General features: G+C 41.7%; 1 protein-coding gene across 1 annotated transcript in view; it reads left to right on the top strand.

Annotated features, from left to right (window-relative positions):
- The window catches only part of DROSHA (drosha ribonuclease III), a 318,886-nt gene that overhangs the window by 15,784 nt on the left and 275,380 nt on the right, over nucleotides 1-27,722 (top strand). Inside the window, exons 3-6 of the mRNA XM_033934987.1 lie at nucleotides 8,964-9,044; nucleotides 22,798-23,032; nucleotides 24,048-24,189; nucleotides 25,859-26,013. Of these exons, the coding sequence (XP_033790878.1) occupies nucleotides 8,964-9,044; nucleotides 22,798-23,032; nucleotides 24,048-24,189; nucleotides 25,859-26,013 (613 nt within the window). The remainder of the gene's footprint in view (nucleotides 1-8,963; nucleotides 9,045-22,797; nucleotides 23,033-24,047; nucleotides 24,190-25,858; nucleotides 26,014-27,722) is intronic.

The raw sequence follows: 27,722 nt of genomic DNA, 5'->3' as shown, positions 1-27,722 counted from the left end.
CAAGTTCCTGCTGAACCAGAACGTACGCAGGTAGGGCTAGTCTCAGAGTGCTGGTCTTTGACCAGAGGGCCGCCGCGTGAGTGGACTGCTGGGCACGATGGACCACGGGTCTGACCCAGTAGCGGCAATTCTTCTGTTCTTAGCTCTGAGGAACATAACATAAACAAAACATAAAAATCAACTTATAGACCGCATAACTATGAGGATCTAAGTGGTTTACAAAAGATTAACTTGCAATTACAAATAAAACAATGAGACATTTGATTATCCCACAATCTAGAAAATAGATGAGTCTTCATATGTCTTCTGAACTCCAAATATGAAACGGATACAAAGAATAGTTGCCTAAAATCTTTGTCCCAAAGAGCAGCCTGATATAATTATGTATGGCCGTTTGAATTTGGTGGAGACATCTTTTTTCCTTTGAATCCTCTCTAAGTTCAGGAAGAGACTGAGCCACCTTTAAAGTTAAATTCAATTTCCATCTTTGTTCCCTGATGCAGAATCGAAACAGGCCACATCGAAACCTTTGACAAGATAAGTGTTTTACTTACCGGGAATATGAGTAATAAGAGAAAGTAGACTGTATGATGCAGCGAAGACAATGTTTTTCAACACTCTTTAAACATATGCAATGACCGGGTAGTGAGGCGATATTCTTGGTGTTTGCCCCTTGTTTTTGCCTTTAAGTCTCTGAGCTTATACATTTTTTGATATTTTTTTGATGAAAAGATAAATATATAATCATTATTATGAAAATACTTGAATGTTTTACAGGGGAGTGACTTTTTCTAATTGTGGTACACTGTTATTTTGCTAACCCTCATTTGACATTTTGCCAATTGGTTCCACATTGATTGACTGACTTAGTCTACAAAGTATTTGGCATACTCGTGTTTTTCTTCTTCAAGAAAAATGTAGAGTTCTTATCGTAATTGAAGTATACAGGCCAACATATTGCCACAAGAAAGCCAGCGTTAGTGGCAGTAGTATAACAAAGACGCGTATTCAGCTCCCATATCTTCACACAAGTTTTTGAAAAATCTTGCTTTTTACTGGGTGAGGTTTTATAAAGTTTATCACATCCACCACGTGTTCTAGGACCAAATTCAATGTAGAACTCAAATGCAGCCGGAGCTTTCTTTCGAATAAGTGCTTGTAATCCTCCATGACATCTAAACTAGACACTGTGATGTACAGACCTCTATCATCACTCACAATTTTAAACAAAACGAGCCTCAGAGCTAAAGGCACAGCGACAAACGTTGTGTAGATGAGTATTAAAGGGGCTCAAGTGTTTGTCGCTGTGCCTTTAGCTCTGAGGCTCGTTTTGCTTAAAATTGTGAGGGATGCTAGAGGTCTGTACACCACAGTGTCTAGTTTAGATTTTTTGTCAGCGTGGTATATCTATGTAAAAGATTTAATTGTCAAAGTTACCTTTTTGAGTTTTCCAATTTATTGGAGACATCGGATGCTTCTCTCGCTTCTCCAGCAATACTTTTGTTGACGGTAGCTCTTTTACCGGATAAAGAATGGATTTTAAGGATGTTCTTTAAGAATAGATCTAAGAAATTATTGGGACATAAAATCCAGATGTTTCCTGACGTCTCAAGGGAGACACAAAAAAGGAGACGACAGTTTTTGATTTTGAGATCAGCAGTAACAGAGATAGGAGGTGTTTTCCACGTAAGGTTTCCTTGCAAGTGTGTGATTAGATATCAGTCCCTAAAGTATATTTTCTTAGAACCCTCACAGTTATCCAGTTTTATATCTCTTAAACGCCTTGGGAGAGAAGTGAAATAATATAACATCATATCTGAATGAGTAAGATTTCCACTCAACAGTTAGACTGTAATTCTTGACAGGTTTATTAACCTTAGTTTTTCTTTGCTATCACTCTGAATTAATCTTGGATCTCCAAATTGAGGACTTGAGATAATTAAGCATATTTTTGTTTCCTTTGTTAAATCATTGTTCAGTATTATTTAATAATACCGGCTCAATCTACTTTTCTGTACAAGTGTTTAATGCTTGATATGTATTTGTGAAAATTATAAATAAATAATAATAATAATAATAATAAAAAAGATTTAAAAGCAGCCTCAGAAGATGGGTTGTTTGACTGAATTTGATTAATATTAGTGAGGGAGCATAAATTATGAACTCAGGAAGTCTGTTCTAAGTGTATAAAGGTGGTATATCAAATACAAATAAAATAAAATAAGAGTTGGGAATAGGCAATAGAGAATAGGGTAAGAGGGCAGGAGTGGCGTGAAAGAGAATGTGTTGAAGTCTCCCACTTAAAAATTGTTCATCCTTGGTGGTTTATGAAAAGGTTTCTTGCACTTCCTTCCTCTTGTGAATCTCAGGGCGGGCAGGCATGAGGCAGCTGCTACTCATGTGCCAGCTGCAGGCTGCAAAGATCACTGAAACAAGACTGCAGGTGTCCCTGCAGGCTCGTAAAAGGGACTGGAAACACAGAACAGGGAGTGTGTCACAATAATAAAGTAAGGTCTTGGATTAGAAATCTAACAATAAACAAAAAGATCAGAAACTCCCTCAAGAAATCATGTAAGAAACTTATATTATCACATCCTCAAGATAAGGGGGTGCAGGGGGGGGACTTTCTTTTTAAAATTTCCTTGTAAATGCTTAGTCACGTATGAGGATCATTCTTACTTGTTTATGGAACCTGTTCATCTTGAGAATTTCTTGTCTAATAGGAGATCAAGACAACTTAAAATTTAGGGCTTCTTTTACAAAGGCGTTGAAGTAAAGGTTGCTTTATTTACCTCTTTGGAATGACTACGAGACAGCATTGTATGTTCCAAAAACAGACAATATTTGTTTATTGTTAGTATAAAAACTTACAAAATTATAGCAGCAAAGGCATAGCAGAAAAATATATTGTCAGTTCAGAATATGCAATGGAGAGAAGAACTTGCACCCATATGCTTAGCAGGAGGCTAGCAGTTCCCCGTAGCATAAGTAAGTGAATCTCTCTCTGGCTCTACCTGTGATGCACATGTTTTTTTTATACAGAGAAATTCTTCCTTTGTTCCAAAAAGCACATCCCCGAACTTTGGTCATGTACTTCTCTATTGGTACAAAAATGTTATACCTAACTATTCCTCCCCCCAGTCCACATCTCTCTCACTTACCCCCCCCCCCAGATGGGGGGGCCCGAGCAGAAACAGAGAATTTTTCATGAACTTTCTTCCTCCAGCTCTGAGATCTTTATCACCTTGCAGATGCTAATTTGTGGTTTTACACCGCTGTACATCTTCAGGATGGCGTCCTTGTATGCTGAAAGTTGGCAAGGGTGACCTTTCAACAACCCAGCTGTGCTTGGTTCCCATAACTTGGTTCAGAGACAGGCAGCAAATGTTTTGGTACCAAGTTCTCTCATCTCTCTACACCCACATCGTCCTGCAGGGATCCTTGCTCGTTATAAATGTTTTATGGCTTTCCAGGGTGCCTGGCATATGTGAACTCATACAGCACTGATAACAGTTCAGCAGAATCTTGGAGAAGTATCCTCCCAGCAGGGAATAGAGACAGGAACTTTGCAGCACAAAGGCCAGCTGGGTTAGCATTTCAAAGGATACATGTGTTCACAGACAGCAAGGTACAGGCTGGGCCAGGCTATGGGAAAATATATGGTAAAAATGTCTGTAGTGTCCAGCATACACAAGTGAGGCCAGTATGTCCAGTTGATCCATCTGTATGTCCAGGTTATCCATCTCAGCGTGCTAGCGGTTTTTGTGCACGCGCTAGCTGCTGCCGCCTCCTTTTAAGCAGGCAGTAATTTTTCAGCTAGCACGCTAATCTTGTGCATGCGCTAAAAACGCTAGGGCACCTTAGTAAAAGGAGCCCTTAGTTGTTTTAGTTATCAGGTTTTTGAGGGATAAATAAAATGTATTAGTGCTCTAATATTTCAGAATATTTCCTTTTTAATTTTTTTTTTGTTTTGTGTTATTTTGTTTCGCTAAGATTTGAGCTACATACATTAATATAATACCTATAATTTTTTTTCTTTTGTGAATATTACTTGTGTATTCTTTTGATTACAATTGTAATATTTAAAAATTTTCAATTAAAAAAAAGAATTGTCTAAAGATCCCTACACAATCCACAGTGAGTCTATTGTAATCTAACCGGATTTTCCTAAAGGAAGCCTTTTACTCATCAAATGTAAATTAGAGCAGTCATGAAATTTCTTAGATTATGCTCAGTGTCTCCAATTTCTTCCCCTAAATACACTCCTGTCAGCCCCAGTTGGATCCAAGATAGTTGGGAGTATCTCTTCCACACTGGCAATTTCTTCTCCTGTGCAGTTGCGCAAAACAGAATCCAGACTTGTTACATCAGCAGGGATCAAAGCAGTGGATGGGCCGCAGCATTCTGATCATCTTATTCAGGGATAATGACATATTCAGCTCAGGTTGGGAGGGACTCCTTTTGTCTTCCAGTACAGTGAGCCCTTCCACTCCATATGCACATGAGATATAGGTGAGGAACTCAATTATGTTGAAGATGGGGGATGAGCCTCTTTCAGTTTTTCTTTCCTGTTTGGCATTGTAAGCAGAAATAGAAATTCAAATGGTGGGGGGAAAAAAACACACCAAGGTCTAGCAGCACACAGAGAGCTCCAGTGTATATTTTCTCAAGATACCATCTTGGCAACTTAAAAAGTTTCCTTATTTTTATTTCTTGGCTACTTGCTCAGTATGAGGGGTGTAGGATATATTATTATTGTCTGGATTCCTCAGGGGGTTTTAACCCTATATCTTGCCAGATTTGTGCTGAATGGGTGCCTGAGGAGTGTCTGTGTACCAAGGAGCGTGTGTGTGTGTAGGGGGGGAGCCATGGGCTTGGTCCGTCTGCAGGTCATTGAGTTGTAGAAAGTGCAAGGGCTGGATCTCAAAACACCGTTAGAGCTCCCTATACCATGACTACGTGTCTCTGGCGAAGCGCTGCTCTGTGGAAGTGCCTGACCCTGAGAGGAGGGGAGTTTCAGACCTGTAGAAGACCCTGGAGAATCTGGGTCAAGTCTTTTACTCCGATTTTGTGACCATGATGTATGCAGCCTACCAAAAATATAAACGAACACCTACAGGGTATCTACAGGGAAGTGCACAGATAGGGTTACCTCCTCAGGTCAAAGCCACTTTACAATTTTTGGAACTGCAGCAACCCGAGATCCAGTCAGGGGACTGGTATGATTTGGGGGTCAGACACAATGCTATTGCTTTCCAAGAAAACATCCTCTTTGGAGGATTCTGTTTCACAGTTTGGGACAGCCAGGAATTGGTGGCAGCCCTAGACCAGGGAAAGGATCCAACAATGCAAAGACCTGTCAGACCATCAGATTTAACTGAAGTTATTACAGTTTCTTTGTGAGAGTTGGATCTAGAGTCCCCACAGGTCTTGGCCGCTCAGGTTTTGCTGTTATGCAGTACTAAGTCACAGTCCACATGCTTCCCTTGTCACCCAGAGATTACCTTGTCACCCAAATGAGATTTAACATAGATAAGTGTAAGGTGATGAATGTCTGTAACAAAAATCTTATACACGGATGTCCGGTGTAGTACTTAGAGAGACCCCCCAGGAAAGAAACTTGGGAGTACTGGTCGTCAAGTTTATGAAGCCGTCCGCGCAATGTGCGACGGCAGCGAAAAGGGCGAACAGAATGATAGGAATGATTAAGAAGCGGATCACAAACAGATTGGAGAAGGTTATCGTGCTTCTGTACCGGGCCATGGTACACCCTCACCTAGAATACTGCATCCAGCACTGCATGGAGCAGTGGGACTGACCAGAATGTCCCTTAATAGAGGTGAGGGCGATGACTAAATTGTATCCCATGGCTTCAGAATTTCAGCAATTATTTACACCACCTAAGATGGGTTCGCTGGTAGCCCAAGTTACTAAATAGACTTCGCTGCCTAGTGAAGGGGGCGTGATCTTGAAGGATACGCAGTATCACACAGTGGATTTCGTCCTCAAAAGACAATTTGAAGCACTGGCTTTAGGCCTTAAGGCAGTGGCCACAGCATCTTTTGTGGTGCAAGCCTGCCACAAAATGCTATGCCAGAATTTGGATGCAGAGGAGGGCTTTGCCCCCTGTTGTCCTGGTAGGGGTGGATTATGTGGCTGATGCTATGATATGCTCAGAGTTATGAGTAAAATCTCACCTTATACAATGTCTACCTGCAGAATGCTTTGGATCAGGCAATTGGCAGGAGATTCAGTATCAAAAACCTACTTTAACCAGACTCCCCTTTAAAGGACAAATGCTCTTTGGCAAAAGACTGGACGACCTGATGACAAGTATAATAGACCTTCATCCTAAATTCTTGCCAGACAGTAAACCATGAGGATTAGGCAGTTCCATTCATGGTCCCTTTTGTGGCTTCAGAAGACTATGTTATGGGTCTATGGGATCCTTATCCCTAAAGACCTATGAAGGATCTAGACCAAGGTTTAGTAACTTCAGGAGAGCCCAGACATCTGGCTCGTGCTCAGTAGCTAATTCTAAGAAGTCACAATGACACCAGGATGACCTCTGAACTCCCCCACATAGGAGGGAAACTATCGGAGTTCTGGGAGACTTGGGTGCATATTCTTCAGACCAGTGCATTTTAGACATAATTCAAGAGGGCTACAAGCTCAAATTTTATCACCTATACAGGGCCTCTTTGTGAACTCTCTGGTGGGAAGACGAGAGAAGGCTGCTAAGGTCAGAGTGACGATTCAAAGGAAATTTTTTCAGCATTGGTGCAAGGCTAATCAGTTGGATTCTTTCTAGACTTCCTTTCCTGAGGCCCTCTCGTTCCTGCAGGAAAGATTGGAGAAGAGCTTGGCAGTTGGATCTCTTAAAGTTCAAGTAGCTAGTTTTCATGCTTCTGGACCAGAGTAGATCAAGCGTCTCTAGCCTCTCATCCAGATGTTTCCAGGTTCCTGAAGGGAGCACGGAGGCTCTGCCCTCAGGTGATGCAGCCATTTCCAACATGGAATCTTGATATCATATTATAGGCCTTCACTAAGACTCTGTATGAATCTTTATCGGAATTATCTATCATGGATCTGATTGTGAAGACAGTGTTTTTGGTCACAGTCATTTTGCCTAGGAGGGTGTCTGAGCTGCAGGCATCATGCAGAGAGCCTTTTCTCAGATTCACAGAAGCAGGAGTGTCTTTGCGAACCATGCCTTCTTTTCTGCTAAGGATGGTTTTGACATTCCATGTCAATCAGGAAGTGAGATTACCTGCGTTTCAGCCCATGGGCGAAAAGAAACAGGACAAGGTTTTGAAGTTCTGGATGTTCGGAGAGTTCTTCTCTACTATCTTGAGGTGACAAATGATTTTAAGCTCTCAGACCATCTATTTGTCTTATCCAGCACTAATCATCGGGAAAAACCAGCTTCTAAGGCTTCTATCTCCCGATGGATTTGCATGGCGACCTCCTCAGCATTCATTGGCTGTGGTAAACAACTGCCAGTTGCTTTGAAAGCTCACTTTTCCAGAAGTGTGGTTTCTTCTTGGGCAGAGTCCAAGGCAGCCACATGGTCCACTCTTCATACCTTTACGAAGTTTTATAGCTTGGACATGTCACCACAAGTGGACGTGACGTTTGGGTCCTTGGTGCTTGTTGCAGGCTCATCTGTCTTGCTCTAGACTCAAAGGAGTGCTCTGTTATGCCCCATCCATAAGGAATTATGCTGTTTGCAAAAAGAAAGAATTAGTTTCTTACCTCGATAATCCTCTTTCTTGTAGAACAGCATACTCGTACGATTCCTTACACCTCACTCTGTTAGAGATGGATATATCCTGTTTTGAATAATAGTCTGGGTTGAATTTCTAGTGGGTTGGTACATAGCAGCCAAAACAGAAGAAAAGGAAGTTATTATAGTTTATAAAAAAATTGATAGAACGCTTTACATTACATTACAATATAAGGCAGTGGGTTTACATTACATTATAAGGCAATGGGTTAGAGTTCCACTGCTTGCTGCACGCTGCTTTCACAGAGCTATACAAGTATTAGTGCTGGTTGCACAAAGGTAGGTGGTGAGTTTGTTCCACCTTTAGTTTTGCAATTGCAATGTTTGTTTTACTAGGGTTTTTTTTTGTTCTTATTGCAGAGTAAAGTTAACGTTTTCTGTAACATCACTGTCTATGTACAGTCTGTTCCTCTGTAAAACGCTCTGAACTGCTTGTGATATTGCGGTATACAAAAAAAATAAAGTTATTATTATCGGGAAGTCCCCCCTGAACCCTCCTTGTTATCATTTCCTCTTTTAGAAGTTGTCGCTTGCTTCGGTATGGACCGAAAAGAGAGGGCACTGCCCAAGGAGACAAGGAGGCGGAGCTGAGAAAAATGATTGATTGCCTTCTACAATCCAACTCATGAGTTGGGGGTACACAACCCATCTGTTAAGAATCAGATGCTGTTCTACAGGAAAGAGCATTATCGAGTTAAGAACCTAATCCTTCCCTATTGCTGTTTGCTCATTTTTTGAGGGGTGTTGCTTTTTATGTTTATCACTTTCCCTTTCCTTTAATTTCTTCTTTTTCTCTTGTTCTTCCGTCTTTTCCCCTTTCTCCTGTTATTTTTCACCAGCCCTTTTCCTGACCTGTGTCGCTTTGTGTGGGCCAGGTCTGTTGGGGGTAGCAACAGTTACATTTTGAGTGGCCAGGCATCTTAGCCCTTCCTCAAGAATATCCTAAAAATCTAAACCGAACCTTGGCGTTAACAAAGATTTGCTAGGCCTCTGTTTCAGAAGGTTTGCTTTGTGTGGTCTGGAGTTGCCTTCTCAGGTGCTGTTTGTAGAAGCATTACATTCTGCCTTAGAATTAGTAGTTTTGCAACTAGTATTCTTACCCATCCATGATTTACCATTGAAAAAGTAAAATAAAATAAAATTAAAAACTCACAATCTCTTTCTGTTCATTTTGAAGAGAGAGACATCAACACCGTGAGAGGCGAAGATCCCCATCTCCAGATAGATCCTACAAGAAAGAATACAAGAGGAAAAGAAGGTAAAATGGTTTGGGCATTCAACTTCAGCCTGAGCTGTCATATTTATGAATTACATTACATTACATTACATTACATTACAGATTTCTATTCCGCTTGTGCCTTGCGGTTCTAAGCGGATTACAAATTAAGAGACTGGACAATTTCAGGAATATTACAGTACATAGAATCAGGAATGTATCAAGTTACAATTGTTAGTCTGGAAGTTTCCAGGAGATATTTAGAGCTCATAGTAGATGAATAGTAGCTTGATGAAGAGAGTTGTACAATGTTTGGTATAGTTATGGATGGGTGATCGTGTGTGTATTTTCTAGTGCTATGTTGAGGTTAAGATGATGGAAAGTATTTTTTGAAGAGATGAGTTTTGATTTCTTTTCGGAATTCTTTTATGTCTATTGATTTGATCAGTAGATTGGAAATGGTAGTGTCAATTTTTGCTGCCTGTGTAGCTAAAAGGCTGTCGTATAGTTTCATGCGTCGTGTACCTTTGAGAGGAGGGTAGGCGAATAGGTTTTGAGTTCTCTTTATTCTGTGTGAGAGATTACGGTGTAGTCTTTTGTTTAGGTATCTGGGTGCTGTTCCGTGTGTTACTTTGTATAGTAGACAGTAGAATTTGAACTGGGATCTTGCTTTTATTGGTAGCCAGTGTGAGTCAAGGTAAGCATTGGTGATGTGGTCAAATTTGCTGAGGGAATAGATGAGTCTGAGGGCCGTGTTCTGAACGGTCTGTAATTGTTTTATCATGTAGTTTGGGCATGATAGGTATAGGCTGTTGCAATAATCTACTATGCTTAGAACTAGGGATTGTACTACTATCTTGTATTGATCCTTGATGAAGAATTTTCTTATTTTTCTTAGGTTACGCATTGTGAAGAATGCTCTTTGGATGATTTTGTGGATTTGGGTCTGCATTGTGCAATTTCTGTCTAGTTGAATTCCTAGGATCTTGAGTGTGCTTTGCATTGGGTACTTGATTGTGTTTAATTCCAGTTCTGTACATGTTGGTTTTTTTTCCTTCTCTAGTAGTAGGAATTTAGTTTTTTCTGAGTTCAGTTTCAGTTTATGACTTGACATCCATTTTTCTACCGATTCCATTATTATTTCCAGGTGGTTTGTTGATAAGGGGTCTTGTATGTTGAAGGGGGTGAGGATTGTTATATCATCCGCATAGCTAAATGATATTGTGTTTAGGGCGTCTAGGGTAATGCCGAGGGATGCTATGAAGAGGTTGAATAATATAGGAGATAATGGCGATCCTTGTGGTACTCCACATGGATTTGACCATGGGTCGGATAGATGCTCTTTTGACTTGACTCTGTATGTTCGAGTTCTAAGGAAGCCTTGGAACCAGTTGTGAACATTGCCAGAGATTCCTATTGCATCTAATGTCTGGAGTAGTGTGGGGTGGTCAACTAGGTCAAATGCAGCAGAGAGATCGAGTTGAATGAGAAGTAGTTTGTTTCCTTTGCTAAGGTGTTGTCGGGCTGTGTCTAATAGTGATATCAGTAGCGTTTCTGTGCTATGGTTAGATCTGAAACCAGATTGGGATGGATGCAGTATGTGATGGTCTTCAAGGAAGTTGGAGAGATATTGTGCAACTAGGCCTTCGGTTAGTTTGATATATAGTGGGATTGAGGCGATTGGTCTGTAGTTTGTAGGATTGTCTATAGGACCTTTGGGATCTTTTAGGATAGGAGTAATTATGATTTCTCCTAGTTCCGGTGGGAAATGACCTTCCCTTAGTGTAGTTTGAAGCCATAGTGTGAGGTTGGCTTTAAATTTGGTGGAGGCTGTAGTTAGTAAGTATGGGGGACAGTTGTTCAGGTCACATGAGGATTTGCTGTATTTTTTGTAAAGCCTGTCCACGTCTGACCATTGTATCTTTGGGAAGGTTGTCCAGCTCCTGTCTGCTGGGATTGCTTCGTCTATTGTGGGATTGATTAGTATTTCTTCTAAGTTGATTTGTGAATTGTTGAATGTGGATCTGGTTGTAATGATTTTGTGTTTGAAATAGTTCGCTAATTGGGTGGCTGTGGGAGTTTGGTTTCCTTGGGTGGCGAGGAATGGTTTGGTGTCGGTGAGGTTTCTTACGATTTCAAAAAGTTTTTTAGTGTCTGGTTTTTCAGTGCCAATGAGTTTAGAGTAGAAGTTTTTTCGTTTTTCCTTCAGTTTGGTGTTGTATAGTTTGATTTGGATTTTCCATTCATCTTTGGTATGATTATATTTCTGTTTTTTCCATGACCTTTCCAGTTGTCTGCATTTCCTTTTTAATTGTAAGAGTTCGTCGTCGAACCATTTGTTGGATGGTCTGTCTATTTTGTATTTGTTTTTTATTGGAGCTAGTTCGTTTAATGTGGTTTCACTTAGGGTCCGCCAACTGTTTATGAAGTCTTTGGGGTTGTTGGGGTCTATTTCAGGGTCAACTGTGTTCCAGAATGTGGTAGGTTCGATTTTCGGTCTGATCTTGATGTGCAATTTCTTTGGGATGGGTTTGCTGTTATTTTGAGCCCAATTGATAGTGAATGAATATTTGTAATGGTCTGACCAGAGGGTAGGGTGCCAGGACCCATTTGAGATGTGTATTTTTTGTGTGTTTTGGTTTGGAGGTGAGTAAGCTGCTATATCAAGTTGATGACCTTTTTCGTGTGTAGGTTCTGGGTTGAGAATTTGGTAGGATAGGGAATTGAGGTATGAGAGTATATCTGTTGCTTGTTTGGATGTTTGATCTTCTAAGTGGAGATTTAAGTCTCCAAGGATCAAGTTGTGTGTGGAGGAGAGAGAGTTCTGGAAGATGAATTCTTCAAGTTCTTGTTTTGCGGTGTTCCATTTGCCTGGAGTAATGTAGCAAAGAAGGCAGTTCAGATTTCCAGTTAGTGATTTGTCAGATATTTGGCAGACTAGCAGGTCTAGGTAAGGGGTGGAGTACTTGGTTAGGACATCAATGTTGAGATTGTTTTTTATTATGATTGCTAAACCTCCTCCTCTTTTGTTTTCTCTACATACTAGTTCTAGTTTATATCCTTTGGGGCAGGATTCTGTAATGCTTGGATCTGAAGCCGAGTTGAGCCATGTTTCAGTTAGGAAGAGGCAGCCTAGATTATCTTTGATCAGCCAGTCCTTGATTAATTCTGCTTTTGGGCTAATGGATCTAATGTTCATATATGCGCACGCTATCGTAGTGAATTTTGTGGTGGGGGTGGGGGTTGTGTTGATGATTATTCTTGGTGAAGTTTGGTATTTTTGTGTGATTGTGCTGGGCTTTGGTGGCGGTCTTTTTCCCCAGATAGTGGGAATGCTAGCTTGGCTGGATAGTGGACATGGAGTTAGTGTTCTAGGGGTGTGGAATATTCTGGTATGTTGAACAGCTCTGTGCGTTGTTGTTAGGATAGGGATGGTGCGGATTTGGTAGCCTGCTGTTTTCCATTTTGCTATAAATGTGGCAGTTAGTATGATGACAAGGATGAGTTTCGGTGTATGCAATGCCATTTGTTTTTTTTTTGTTTTGTTTTGTGAGGCCTGTGGTTTAGTAAGCTATTAGTGTTGATCGTAAGAGTGGATGTGGGAGATGAGCTTTCTGATTCTTGGTAAGGGGGTTCCGAATTATTTTGCTCACCACTTTATTGAATTTGGGCTCGAGAGTGAGTGAGCGCCGCTGGCGCTGTGATCCTGTGCTTGGTCCGCTGCCAGTCGGGGAGAGGGGCTGAGCAGGGCTCCCACGCGCCTCTCCTCTGGCAGGAGGACAGTTTTTTTGTTGGGGCAGCTCCCGGTTTCAGTGGGGCTGCCCTGAAGAGAAGAGCTATGTGAGCTGCTCTGCAGGGGACTTCGGGAGGCGGAGCTGGACTCCCACACGGCCCAAAGTTTCTTCCTGTGGCAGGAGGACTTATCCGACTGGTCCGCTGGGTCTGGCTTCGTGGTCTGGTTCTGTGGTATAAAGTGATCAGGTTGTGTCAAGTCAGGTCTGTGAGGTCTGGTCCGGCCGCTGAGGTTGGTCTCTGCCACTGCGTTTGTGGTGTCTGGGATATGGTCGTATGGTTCCTGATTCAGGGCCTGAGCACTCCAACGCTGCGGCCTCGCGCAGGCGCTCCGCAAAGGCACGCCGCTGGGGCAGCTTGTTTTAAAGGTGGTTGGTCTCCTGCAGGTTCGGGAGGGGGGCGGAGCAGTGCTCCCACGCTCCTCTCCGCTTGAGGGACGCTGTAGTTTCGGCTGCCCAACAGGTCTCTGTGCTGGGGCCGAAGAAAAAGGCTGAACGCCGCTGGGGCAGCTTGTTTTAAAGGTGGTTGGTCTCCTGCAGGTTCGGGAGGGGGGCGGAGCAGTGCTCCCACGCTTCTCTCCGCTTGAGGGACGCTGTAGTTTCGGCTGCCCAACAGGTCTCTGTGCTGGGGCCGAAGAAAAAGGCTGAACGCCGCTGGGGCAGCTTGTTTTAAAGGTGGTTGGTCTCCTGCAGGTTCGGGAGGGGGGCGGAGCAGTGCTCCCACGCTCCTCTCCGCTTGAGGGACGCTGTAGTTTCGGCTGCCCAACAGGTCTCTGTGCTGGGGCCGAAGAATTACTTGTTCATCATTATCTCCAATCCTAAATACTTCCCTCAGGTCAATACTGGGTTGTCTGCATTTACTATTATTTTCCCATGTTATCCTATAAAATTTCACAAAATGTTTGGAGAAGGGGGTCATTAAAAACACTGTGATATTTTAAAGGAGCAATAGGAATGAATGTTAAAATTCTGTCTTAATGCAGTATTTAGTCTGTTTGTTTGTTATTGACAGGCATGACCCAGGGGTATCAAAGTCCCTCCTCAAGGGCCGCAATCCAATCGGATTTTCAGGATTTTTCCAATATGCATGAGATCTGTTTGCACGCACTGCTTTCATTGTATGCTAATAGATCTCATGCATATTCGATGAGGAAATCCTGCAAGCCCGACTGGATTGTGGCCCTCGAGGAGGGACTTGACACCCCTGCTCTAGCCTAATGGTTACAGCAGTGGGTTGAGAAGCAGGAAAAACTGGTTCAAATTCCACTGCAGCTTATTGTGACCTTTGTAATTTGGGGTAAGTTGCTTAACCCCCCCATTTCCTCAGGTATAAACTTAGGGGCCCTTTTACTAAGTAGCATTAAAAAGTGCCCCAATCAATACGAAACAGAATATGGAAAATTAAAATTCTAGTGACTAGAGAGAGAATCAAGGTCTGGCCTCGTTTGACCTCAACTCGCAACTCAAAGGGTTCCAAATACTTTAATTAAAAAAAAGAGTGGCCAGTATTATCCCCAGTACATATTTTTCCCAAGCTCTGAGGCCACTTTTAGCACAGCAGTAAAACAGCCTCATTTTCCATTATTCCTATTAATGGCCATGTGCTCATTTTCCCACTACAACATGGCAATTAGTGCATGAGAACTTATTGACATCTATTTTCTAGTTGGTTAGCGTGTGACAATGTAGCTGCACTAACTGATTAGCGCAGAGCATACCTACTTTCTCCCCAAGACATACTCTCAGCGCTAACAAATAAATTCTATTTTTAGCACCAAGGGAAGTGTACACCAATCTCAAAATTGCTGTGGAAGACCAGAGAATGCCCTGTAGTAGTGCTTTTAAACCTCTTAGATCAGTGTCCTGCAAACTTTGTCAAGCTACGGCACATTAAACGTAGTGACCACGGCTCGAGATATCTGGTAGTGTGCGGACGTTGCTGTGATGACATCACGCACGTGAGACGATCATCACGTTGACGGCCATATGTGAAGGCCCTCCAGATGGGCCCTGAGCTGCCAGTGGGGGGTGCTAGTAGGGAAGAGGCAAGGAAAGGAGGAGAGACGCTGGCTGATTGCCACGATAGGCATGTCCTGTAGTCAGTCAGCCGATGTCTCTCCTCCCCAGTGTGCCGCGGCACAACTGAAATCTCAGGAGGCACACAGTTTGCGATACTCCATCTTACCCCCTCTTCTACGAAACTGCGCTAGCAGTTTCTAGCGCGGGGAGCCGCGCTGAATGGCCGGCGCTGCTCCCCGATGCTCATAGAGTTTCTGTGAGCGTCGGGAGCAGCGCGGGTCATTCAGTGCGGCTCTTTGCGCAAAAAAAACGCTAGCGCAGTTTCGTAGAAGAGGGGGTTAGATTATGGGGACAGGAAAATACCTAGTGTACCAGAATGTAATGCGCCTTTGAGTTACAAATGAAAAAAGTGTGAGCTAAATTCAAAGTCTGTTCCCTTCCCACTACACATTCTTTTTGTTAGGAAATAGTATGTCATTTAAATTAATTCTCATTGTTATTGCAGGTCAGTATTCAAATGCTGTTGTCAGAGCGTATTTTTTTTTAAATACACAGGAGAATTTGTTGGAAGTTCCAGACCTAGATAATATAAGAGAGGTTGGATGGCAGTGTAAGGCTTTTAGGGTTGTTGGACTAAAATTATGGTACAAATTTGTGAATTGAGTTAAAATTGGAATTTAGGGCTCCTTTTACAAAGCCGTGCTAGCGGTTTTAACGCACGCACCGGATTAGCGCGCGCTATAGGGCACGCTAGCCGGAAATCTACTGCCTGCTCCAAAGGAGGTGGTAGTGGCTAGCGCGTGCGGCAATTTAGCACGTGCTATTCCACGCATTAAGGCCCTAGCGCGGCTCTGTAAAAGGAGCCCTTAATCTCTAGGGGGTCAATATATTCAATGTAATTTAACTGGTCAATAATGGCTCCTGGCAGGTTAAATTGCCTGTTCAGGGCTTACCACTAACCACATAAGAGTCAGGCCTATCTTTATGCAAATATCACACTTAACCTTTTCCTAGCGTAATAAATTTTACATTACGCTGGTTCCAATCGTAATTATTTTAGCAAAGTTTTGTATTATTCACCGTTATCATTTACGGCTATTGTAAGCATAATGTAAAGTCATAAGTCTGTAAATTCAAATATTTTGTGTTCCTGTCGTGTACTGTTTGTCCCATGCCATGGGACATACGATGGCAGCGACATTTTTGGAATGTCCCATCATCCGGGACACACGATAGGAAAAGGTTAACTGGCTATATGTTAGCTAAGTCCAGAATCACAGAAACTCAGTGCTAATGCCTGGACACGACCCGGCATTGAATTTCTGAGTTTTAACGCCAACAGTCAGCAAAATGCTGATTGTCACCGGCTGAATGTCGGACCCTCGGTGTTTAGGGCAAAATTAAAAATGCTTTTACTTTTTATAATATATAAAAATGATATAAATTTAAATAAATAAATAGATGATGGCTGTGATGCTTAAAACTGTTTTATTTATTTTTTTCAATTTATTTTACAGCCTCTTTTACAAAGCCGTGCTAGCGACTGTGCTGTGCTAAAGGCCCCAAAGCCCATAGAGATTTAAAGGGCTTCGGGGCTGTGGCCGCGCAGTTTTGTAAAAGAAGACAGTCTTTTATCCCAAAGGAGCTCAAAACGGGTTACAAATCAGGTACTCAATCATTTTCTCTATCTGTCTGGGTGGGCAGTGGAGAATTAAATGACTTGCACAGGGTCATAAGGAGCAGTGCAGAGTTTGAACTCACAACCTCAGGGTGCTGAGGCTGTAGCTCTAGCCACTACACCACTGTCTAGATCAGGGGTGGGCAACTCCGGTCCTCGAGGGCCGGAATCCAATCGGGTTTTCAGGATTTCCCCAAAGAATATGCATTAAAGCAATGAATGCAAATAGATCTCATGCATATCTATTGAGGAAATCCTGAAAACCCGATTGGATTCCGGCCCTCGAGGACCGGAGTTGCCCACCCCTGGTCTAGATTGTAATTGAGGCTGAATAAACAGTACATATTCAGCAGTGATGCCACTAGCTCTGCACATACAGTTTTGTTGGGTTTTTTTTTAGGACAGTATCTCTCCTCTCAGATGGTACCTCCTGAATATTGGTGGGTAGAGCTCTGTTCTACATAGTGGCTGCTGGTACACAACTAAGCGCTTTTGAATATCAGGCACGTTAGAATTTTAAGAGGTCAGCTTTGGAACTGATTGTGTGAATTGTTGGCTCTAAAAATTCAGGTAGCCAAAAGTTATATGGTTTAAGTCTTGGAGAGTTCAAGAGGAATTCAAGAGGTGGAGGGGGTGGGGGGGGGGTCTAAAACATAAACCAGATATTCAGGGTTGTCTGGTTATTACTATCCCCTTAAGTAGCTCAGTAGCTGTTTAAAACCAGATATATCTGGTTAGGTTTAAGACAACATATTCAGCAATCTAATTTAAGCAGATTAATTGAACGAAAGACCACTTAACGTTAACTGGATATGTGATAAATTTTAAGAGGGTAATCCAAAAACACATTCTCCGATGCTCTGTTATTATAGTATTTGTTTATTTTTGTTAGCAGTATTTATATTGCAAAATGCATTAGTTCTTTTTTGCAGAGCTTTAATTGCAAAGCAGATTTTTCCTTTGTGTTTTATTGAGGATTACTGTTTTGTCAGGTTACATTGAAAGTTTTGCATAGGAATTGGTGGGTACAAAGCTTTGTCTGGATAAGGTATAGTGCGCAAATAGTGGAGGTAAGAGTCCATTCCCTGTGTTCTGCTGCTTTATTTATGCTTTTCTACAGTCCATCCATTGGAAATCCCATTGCAGAAATCAAGTTTGTAAATGATAGTTTTGATATATTTTTGTGTTTCTGGAGGTAGTTAAGCTTTTTTATTAATTAATTTATTATATTACATGATGGAGTTTCCACACATTATGGGCTTTTTATTCTTGAGCTTTGTCCAATAGGGAGTGGATTTTGTTTCTGGAAATTATTTGGAGGATCATTTTGTTAGAAGACTGATGATCTTCTTAAGACCTCATCTGTCTCCAATCTTCTGTTCTTTGATGTCTTGTGCCCTGTTGCTGACTTCTTTTCTTATCCCTCTTACCATCTTGTTGGGTTTCGTGTTAGTAATTCTTATTGTCTATTAGATATTTGCTATCTTACTTTAGTTAAAAATTTGAAAAATAGTTCTTTAAATGTTATACATGAAATTATTAATAAGATATATTTGAAAGAGGACATATGCCAATTTATTTGAAAAAGATAGCAGTGAATTGTATTTTGAAGAGTCCATCACTAGATCCAGCTTTGATGAACAATTATCAACCCATTTCTAATTTACCCCTCTGGCAAAAATTGTTGAAAAACAAATATTCATACTCAACTGACAGACGTTTTGAATGAAAATCATGCTTTAGACAGATTTCAATTTAGTTTCAGGATTGATTATGATACTGAAACATTGCTCATTTCTTTATTAGATGTAGTATGCACAAGATTTGATAAGGGAGAAAGTTTCATATTGGTATCATTAGATATATTATTGGCTTTCAATACAATTAATCATGATATTTCTGTTACATCTACTCTAGAGTCAGTACGATAAGTGTTGTATCTCAACACCCAAACCGGATCTTGCAGAAAACCACACACTTTTTTTCTCTCTGCTCCACCTACTTATCTGAGGACCACAAGAGTCTCCTACAGTTTTTATTTGCGCAAGCGAGCTGTTCAGAAGTGCTTCTGATCTGCTCTGTCAGGACTTCAGCCTTGCCTTCTCGCATTGGAGGCCGGTTGTCATAGTTTCTCCGGGAAAGGGAACAGGAAAGCTGGAGAAGAAGTTAAAGGTCCAGGCGATACTGCAGCATCTCTTAGACATTTGAGCCGTAGAGTCAGTTCTGGAAAGCGAATCAGGCTCCGGCATATACTCCTTATACTTCATTGTGCTAAAGAAAGGTTCAGAGAACTGGAGACCCATTCTGTATCTGGTCAATGCTTTTCTGAGGGTCCAGCACTTTCGTATGAGACAGTGCATTCTGTGATTGCAGCTGTGGCTTTGGGGAAATTTGAGGCTTACCTTCATATCTCTATATTCCCGGGGCATTGGAAGTGTCTGAGAGCTCATATTCTCCAGCAGCATTTCCAGTTCTGAGCCTTCCCATTTGGGCTAGTGATGCCCCCCCCACCTTCACCAAGGTGATGGTGGTAGTGTGGTGGTGCACCTCTACAGAATGGGGGTCCAAGTTCAGCTTGGAGTGCGAGCAGGCAGTGAAGACAGTGGTGTCTCTTCTGCAACATCTGGGCTAGATTGTCAATTTCAAGAAGAGCAAGCTCACACCATCTCACACTGGAATATCTGGAGTTTAGTTTGACACATTCCAAGGATGTGTTTTTCTTCATGAACCATGCAACCAGGAGCTCCAGCAACAGATCATGGACATCTTAGTGCATTCAAGTCCCAGTGCTTGGCAATACTTGGGTTCCATGGTGGCCTCCCTAGAAGTTGTGCCTTGGGCTAGAGCATATAAGCAACTTCTGCAGGAGTCCCTCCAGTCTCGTTGGTCCCCCTCAGCATCATTTTCTTCAGATACCCCTTCCCTGGATGGAGCCAGCCCACAGAAGCCTTCGCTGGTGGCTTCAGGCAGAGGCTCTAGGGAAGGTCATACCTCTCCGGGTCATAGAGTGGGTTACTCTTATGACCGACGCCAGTCTATATGGATGGGGTGCTCATTGTGGAGATCACTCCATCCAGGGCCAGTGGACTACACATCAGAAGGGTTGGTCGATCGGCCATTTAGAGCTTCGAGCCATTCACTTGTGTTGAGAGCCCTTCAAAACATTCTGGAAGGAAAATTGGGAAGGGTGTTTTCTGACGGTGCCATGGCAGTGGCGTACGTAAATCGACAGGGAGGCACCAGGAGTGCTCCCTTGAGTTGGGACGCTCAAATGCTATTCTGATGGGCGGAGCTGCACCTTCAAGTTCTTTCTGTGGCGTACTTGGTTAGAATGGAAAATGTGGTGGCTTTCCTTAAGGCCCAGGTAGCAGGCCTTTCCTGCTTCAGAGCGCACAGTGATTCCAGTTCACTTATGGTGTATCCAGATGTGACCAGATTTTTCAGGGGGCACTTTGCGGTTTCCCCTGCAACAGCCTTTTCCTATGTGGAATCTGAATATTGTGCTGAAGGGAATTGCTGAAGCTCCTTTTGAGCCACTTAGGGATGCATCCCTTCTGTACCTTATGGTCAAAACAGTGTTCCTTGTGGAGATTGTTTTGGCAAAGCATATTTTGAAATTGCAGGCTCTTTGTTGTAGAGAGCTCTTCGTATTATGGAGATGGGAGTTTCTCTCCATACTGTTCCTTCCTTTCTTCTGAAAGTGGTTTCAGAGTTGGACTTCCATGTCAACCAGGATGTTTGCCTGTCTTTCGTTTGACCCTGACGCAGCAGCGGCAATTCTTATGTTCTTAAAAGGATAAGATCTTAAAGAAGCTGGACATGCGGAGGGTCGTACTCCATTACTTGGAGAGGACTAACGACTTCCATCTTTTTGACCTTCTGTTTGTTCTGACTAGCCAATCCAGATGAGGTAGGCCGGCGTCTAAGGCCTCTATTGCCCAATGGATCCACACGGCTATTTCGTTGACTTGTGTCACCTGTGTCTCTTAAAGCTCACTCGACCAGAGGTGTCGCAGCTTCATGGACAGAGTCTCAAACAGGTCATCTACTGAAATTTGTAGAGCGGCTACATGGTCTTCTCCTTATACTTTCACAAGGTTCTACAGAGTGGACGTGGCAGCTTGATCTGATGCCGCCTTTGATGTCTTTGTGTTGCGGGCAGGTTCTTCTGTCAAACCAATCGTACTGACTCCGGAGTGGATATAATAGAATGCAAGATTAGATTCTTACCTTTGATAATCTTCATTCTGTAAATCCACAGAGTAATCAGTATGGCTCGCCCTCTCTCTACTTGGATTCTTTCTGTATTGTCTGCACTTCTGCCTCGGATGTTTTTCCTTTCAGGTTTGAGTATCTTTCACACAGCAGATGAGCCCTGTGGGTAATTGTTCTCCAGATGTGGGTAGATATCTATTCTGCATGTCTTGTTCCAGTTTGTGCTTGTTGCAAACAGCAGGTTGGTTCCATATTGCTGCAGGTTGGTGCCATATTGAATCCAAGTTCTTCCCGTTTTTCATGTTGCCTGTTTATTAATTTTTTGCTTATATATTGCTGAGCAGAACTGAATGTTATATTGGTGGGGAGGTTCTCCGTGCCCCACTTTATACATATGCTTTGTTCCAGTGATATTCGTTTGCTTTTGGACTCAACTGTAGGGGGTTCTGTGCTCCTTAGCTAAGTGGGTGGAGCAGAGAGAAAAAAGCGTGTGGTTTTCTACAAGACCCGATATGCGTTTGAGATAAAACACATATCATACTGATTCTTCCATGGATTTACAGAATGAAGATTATCAAAGGTAAGAACCTAATCTTGCATTTATTGCAACAATTGAATGCCTTTGGGATTACTTGAAATGTATATAAATGGTTTGAATCATTTTTGAAAATGCGTAAATTTTTGGTATTCAGTGGGATGGATAAATCGGAATGCATGACATTGAGTTATGAGGTCCCTCAGGGCTCGGCCCTTCCTGCGACTGTTTAACATTTTTTTGAAAAAATGTTTTCAAGGTCAGAACTTTAAGATCTTTAAAAACTATGGTGTTGGCTGCTAATTTTCACCTTGTGGTACAAAGCTTGTCTTTACCGCATTTTGATTACTGTAATTCTTTTCAGTGTTCCTAGGAAATACTTGAAACCTTTACAGGTTACCCTGAACAGTTTGGCTAAGATAATTAATGGAAGCCCCAGATGGGAACATGCTACACCCACTCTTAAATCACTTCACTGATTACCAATTGAATACCGTATTCGCTATAAATTAGTCACTTGTTTTTAAGGCATTAGTTGGAAAAATGTCTCCTGTCTTGGTTGCTTCGCTACGCACTCATTAACCAATGAGAATATTATGCTCTTTGGGAACTAATGTTCTACATTTGCCATCCTTTCATGTGATTTATTTATTTATCATGAATATAGGAATTCTGATTTTTATATAAAAGGACCTCAACTCTGGAAACAGCTTCCAGAGCAGATTAGGGTTTTTGCATGATATGAAAAGTTTTAAAAGTTCACTAAAAACATTCCTGTTTAAAGAGGGGTTTAATTGTGGATTTATTTAACCAGGTCTGTTTTTTTTTTCTATAAATATTTTGAAATTAGAAGATTTCTTGAAGACCTGATTTGTTTTTGAATGAATGAAATATTGTCTATTGTTTTTAGATAAGATTGTATGGTCTTAAAATTGTGTATGTTCAATTGAAATCCATCTAGAAATGTTTTGCTGGAGCAGAATATAAATAAACTAAATAAATAAATACATTGTTGGGTTTGATATTTAGCTGGTAGTACACAGCGGTTTGCTGAAAGCTGACTGTATTATGCACGGAAATTCAGTGCTAGACCATGCTCAGATCATGCTATTGAATTTTCAGATTTCCAGATCCAGCTAAAGCATAGCTGGTTAAGAGTGATATAGAGCACTTAACTATTCATACGGTTACCTTGGCTGGTTAAGTGCTGAATATTGGCACTTAATCAGCCAAGTCCCCACTCTGCCTTGGAACATCCCCAATATAGCCAACTAGATATTTTTGGCAGCATTAACATTACATTGTGCTTGTTAACTGCATAATCACAAGTTCAACGCCGTTGAAAATGAGTGCTTAGCTCCGAACAAGTGTTTTAACCAGCCAGGAACTATTTCTTGCCAGTAAATTCACTTTGAATATTGACCTGGTTGGTTTTATTTGGGGGGAAGGGAGAATTATTTAATATTTGTAATGGGCGGATGTTGAGCTAATATGACTTGGCTCCAGGCTATAATACCTGTGGTTTTTCACACTTTGTGTGTTTGTTCCCTCATCAAGCCGATCCCCAAGCCGGGAAAAGAAGAGAAGCCGCTGGGAGGATGAGCGTGAACGCTGCTCGGAGCCCCGAAAGGCCAGCAAACCAAAGAATTACATCTCTGTCAAGGACAAGGAGCTGGCAGAAGAAATTCCCCCTGAAAAGAATGAACAAGATGTTGAAGAACTGCTCAAGCCTGTGTGGGTTCGCTGCACTCATTCAGAAAGCTACTACTCAAGTGACCCCATGGATCAGGTGGTAGGTACTGAATGTAGCACTTCATGGGTCACATAGTATTTACATAATTTGATGCCCCATGGCTGGTACTAGTTGAATGTTTGCATAGTATGAACCTGAGTTCCCTTAATCATTGCACCAATACTTGGCAACGTGCTAAAGGGGAATTTAGAGCATTAAAGCTGAACCATTATAGGATATTTTTGGTTGTATTTTGCTGAAAATGTTGTCCTCTAATAATTACATCTTTATACTCCAATTGAACATGGTTTTGACTTCCATGGTTCAGTCAACAGGTTTACAGCGTGATTGAACGTTTGGACCCTGGTTGAAGATTGTGGAAGAAGCTGCTGGATGACGTGTTGACGTCATTATTTCCCATACACTGCTTTCATATAGGCAAATCCAGAGTGCATTGACATAAAAAATAAAAGTTACTCTTAGGGCTCCTTTTACAAAGGTGCGCTAGCGTTTTTAACGCACGCACTGGATTAGCGCACGCTATAGCCAAAAATCTACCGCCTGCTTAAAAGGATGTGGAGAAATGAAATGTTCACTTTGTTAAAATTTGAATATCTGGATGTCTGTAGTGGCGGTCCTGGTCCGTGGAGGAAATTTAGGAGAATACGGGCTCCTGTTTGGGAGGGATTGTCCCATAGAGCCAGAAGTTCGCTTTTGAACTTTTGACACTGGAGTGCTGGGGTAGGGGGTTCAGGGGGTGTCTTTTGGTGAGGGGTTTGGATCCTTTAGGTCTTCGTGAAGGAATAATACAAAGATCTTACTGGTTCTGCTATGTTCTAAATGTTTGCTGTTGTTGTGTTGTAAGTATTTTCAGAAAATTTAATAAAAATTATATTATTTTAAAAAACTATCTAAACCATTTTTATAAAGTTTCTCATGTTAAACTTTCATAAATGCTGATAAAATGTTAATAAAAATGGGTCTTTGTTCTGAACTTCTCGTTAGAGAATCAAAAAATCATTATGTGAGCACAAGGCCATCTTGATAGTTTTTCTTTATTTCCCATTACCTTTAGGGTGATTCTACAGTGGTTGGGACCAGTAAGCTTCGTGATTTGTATTCCAGATTTGAGGAAGAATTAGGAAAGCGTCAGACAAGGGCTAAGGCAGTCAGGCCACCGTGGGAACCCCCAAAGACCAAGCTAGATGAAGAGCCAGGTAAGTCAGTGTCATGAAAAAATTAGGATATCCTATGAAATATTCAGTTTTTAAGAAATGTTCACATATCGATGTTGAATCCTTTTTTTTTTTTTTAAATCTCTGGAAAAGAAAATGATGCAATTGCAGGTAAACAACAAATATTTTCCTTGATTTACACATGAAACAAAAGATATCCACAAAAATGTGTAATCTGAGGAATAAATTAGGACACCCCCACATATCCTCCAACTTAAAGTGGCTCAAATCACACACATGTGTATCACATCAGGTGCACATGATTAGAACATCGTTACTCAGCATTTTGAAGGAGGTTTGCCCTACTTAAACCTCAGACATTTAGTTTGGTGTGCTCATGACTGCTGCGGTGAGAGTGAACACAATGGTGAGATCAAAAGAGCTGTCTGAGGCCTCCAGAAAGAAGATTGTAGGAGCTTATAAGTCTGGTAAGAGATTTAAAAAGATCTCGAAATAATGTAACATTAGCCATTCCACAGTCCGGAAAATAGTGTACAAGTGGAGGACTTTCCAAACAACTGCCAACATGCCCAGGTCTGGCCGTCTAAGAAAATTGACCCCCTGAGCGGACCGCAAGATGCTAAAAGAAGTCTCCAAAACCCCTAAAATGTCATCATGGAAACTACTGCAGGCTCTTGCTACTGTTGATGTGAAAGTGCATGCCTCTACAATCAGACTGCGCAAATTTAACTTACATGGGAGGTGTGCAAGGACGAAACCTTTGCTCTGTAAGATAAACATCAAGGTCAGACTGAAGTTTGCCAGAGAGAACGTAGACAAACACCAGGACTTCTGGAATAGTGTTCTATGGACAGATGAGTCTAAAATTGAATTATTTGGACACCAGAAAAGAGGACATGTTTGGCGTACACTAAATACAGCATTCCAGGAAAAGAACCTCAAACCAACCATGTAAAGCATGTAGGTGGAAGTGTCATGGTTTGGAGATGCTTTGCTGCAGCAGGACCTGGCCAGCTCACCATCATAGAATCCACCATGAATTCTATCATGTATCAGAGGGTGCTTGAGGAACATGTGAGACCATTTGTAAGAAAATTAAAACTGAAACGGAACTGAACCCTGCAATATGACAATGACCCAAAACATACCAGTAAATCCACCAAGGACTGGCTGAAAACTAAGAAATGGAGAGTCCTGGAGTGGCCAAGTAAAAGCCCTGATCTTAATCTCATAGAGATGCTGTGGGATGATTTGAAACGGGCTGTACATGTAAGAAACCCCTCAAACATCTCACAGCTGAAACAATTCTGTATTGCGGAGTGGGCCAAACTTTCCTCAGACCGATGTTATATTGCTACAAGAAGCAGCTCACTGCAGTTATTTCAGCCAAAGAGGGTAACACTAGCTATTAGGGTATTCTTTTTTATTCCTCAGTTAGAATTCACATTTTTGTGGATATCTTTTGTTTCATAAGTAAATCAAGGGAATTTTTTTTGTTTTACCTGCAATTACATCACTTCCTTTTCCAGAGATAAATAAAAAAAAGGATTTGACATTGATATGTGAACACTTCTTAAGAAAGAACTGTATATTTCATAGGGTGTCCTAATTTTTTCACATAACTGTATATTCTTTTTCCTGGATGAAAACTTTCTTTTTCTTCTCTGTTAAAACCTTTTTTCCATGTCAGAAAGCTTCAGTGAGTCAGAGAGTGACACCGATGATGACAGCAGCTGTTCTAGCAGCTCCGATTCAGAAGTATTTGATGTGATTGGGGAAATAAAGCGGAAGAAGGCTCATCCTGACCGGCTTCATGAGGAACTCTGGTACAACGATGCTGGGCAGGTTTGTAAGCTGGGATGAGTATATACTAATATAATATGATATTCTTGTGAAATATGTTTGGATAGCTGTTTGACTATGGAAAAACAAATACTGAAAAACAATTTGGATGGGTTATATGCAATTGCAATTGTTATACAGATTAAAACCTATGTTAACTGCATTTGATTTCCGTACTGTGGTGCAAGCATTAATCCTGAATAGGGTGGATTATTGCAATTCTCTTTATTTGGGAGTTAAGCTCTGGAACGCGTTGCCAGAGGATGTGGTAAGAGCGGATAGCATAGCTGGTTTCCTGGGGGAAAAGTCCATATTGAGAAAGACATGGGGGAAGCCACTGCTTGCCCTTTATCGGTAGAAATAAAAAAAACCCCCGAAAATAATGGAAGGTAAACAAATAAGTACAAAAGCAAAAACCTCCCAAACCCCAAGAATAGTAACTGGACAAGGGAGAGAGACAAAAGCAGGAGCGGCTAAACTACACACAACAACCTTTCAATGATACCTGTGATATAAGTGTATATATATATACGGGAGAGCCCTCAGTCACACAGCCACCCACTAGAAACCCAGTGGTATAGGCTGTCACTTGGCTTACACCCAGAAGAGTGTTAACTGTGAAACATCCCCGGGCTCTACTCCGTATTTTTTACAATAAAGTGCACCCAACAGTGCTAAGTGTGAAAAAGATATAAATAAATAAAAAAAACACACTTTACCATCCACTACAATTGTCTCTGCCCCTTGTCCAGGGGGCCAAACGTCCAAGTCCAGCAGAGCAACAAAACCAACAGGAAGTACTTAGCTTCTCCGTGGAAACAAACAGCCAGCGAAGATATTTTTCGTCCAACGGGGCTCCGTTTCGGGGGTGCACACCCCCTTCTTCAGGAACGGCTGGGCTGCGCTGTGACCATCCAAATTATCTGGCACAGCATAGATTGACAAAGCGGGAAATGGCGCTGAACCGAACAGAACGCCTCCAATTTAAACAGCAGACCCAATGATATAATTGGATAAAAAAGAAACACATGACTCCAAGGGACCGCAAAGGGAACAGGAAAACACAGCCCGGAGTCAGCTGAGGTGGTAAACTGCTGAAAAAGTCAAAAATATGATGATAAATAACAGATCAAACCACCAAATAAACACACAATTAATTAAAAGGTATGTTGCCATTCAATGTAATCATTGTGTCCCATGGGGGCTAACGCTTGGAGTTCAAAAATCCAATACTGCTCCCTCCGTTGTAACCACAGTACTTTATCTCCCTGATGACTCTCATAGACCTGTTCAATAATAGACCAACGTAAATCCTGAAAAGTATGTCCCAACTGGATACAATGAGGCACCAACGGAGAATTCATTGACTGAGTATTTGTACGTGAGCGGTGCTCAATAAGACGAGTTTTGATTTTTCTTTGAGTACGGCCCACGTATACCATACGACAAGAGCATGTAATGACATATATCACCCACATGGATCTACATGTAGTGACTGATTTCAGAGCATATGTTTTAAGAGTCTTAAGGTGTCGCCATGTATGACCCTCAATAGTGACCTTACACAGATCACAAGTGTCACTACATCTTGAGTGCTGTCCCTCCTGAGTACTGTGGTTGTGTTCAGCGATATATCTAGAATGAACCACATAATCTGCAATATTTTTAGCACGAGAATATGCTATGCAGGGAGGTTCTCGAAAGATGGAATG

The sequence above is a fragment of the Geotrypetes seraphini genome, chromosome 2, assembly GCF_902459505.1.
Source record: "Geotrypetes seraphini chromosome 2, aGeoSer1.1, whole genome shotgun sequence".
NCBI classification, from domain to species: domain Eukaryota; kingdom Metazoa; phylum Chordata; class Amphibia; order Gymnophiona; family Dermophiidae; genus Geotrypetes; species Geotrypetes seraphini.
This window is presented reverse-complemented; position numbering and strand designations above follow the sequence as displayed.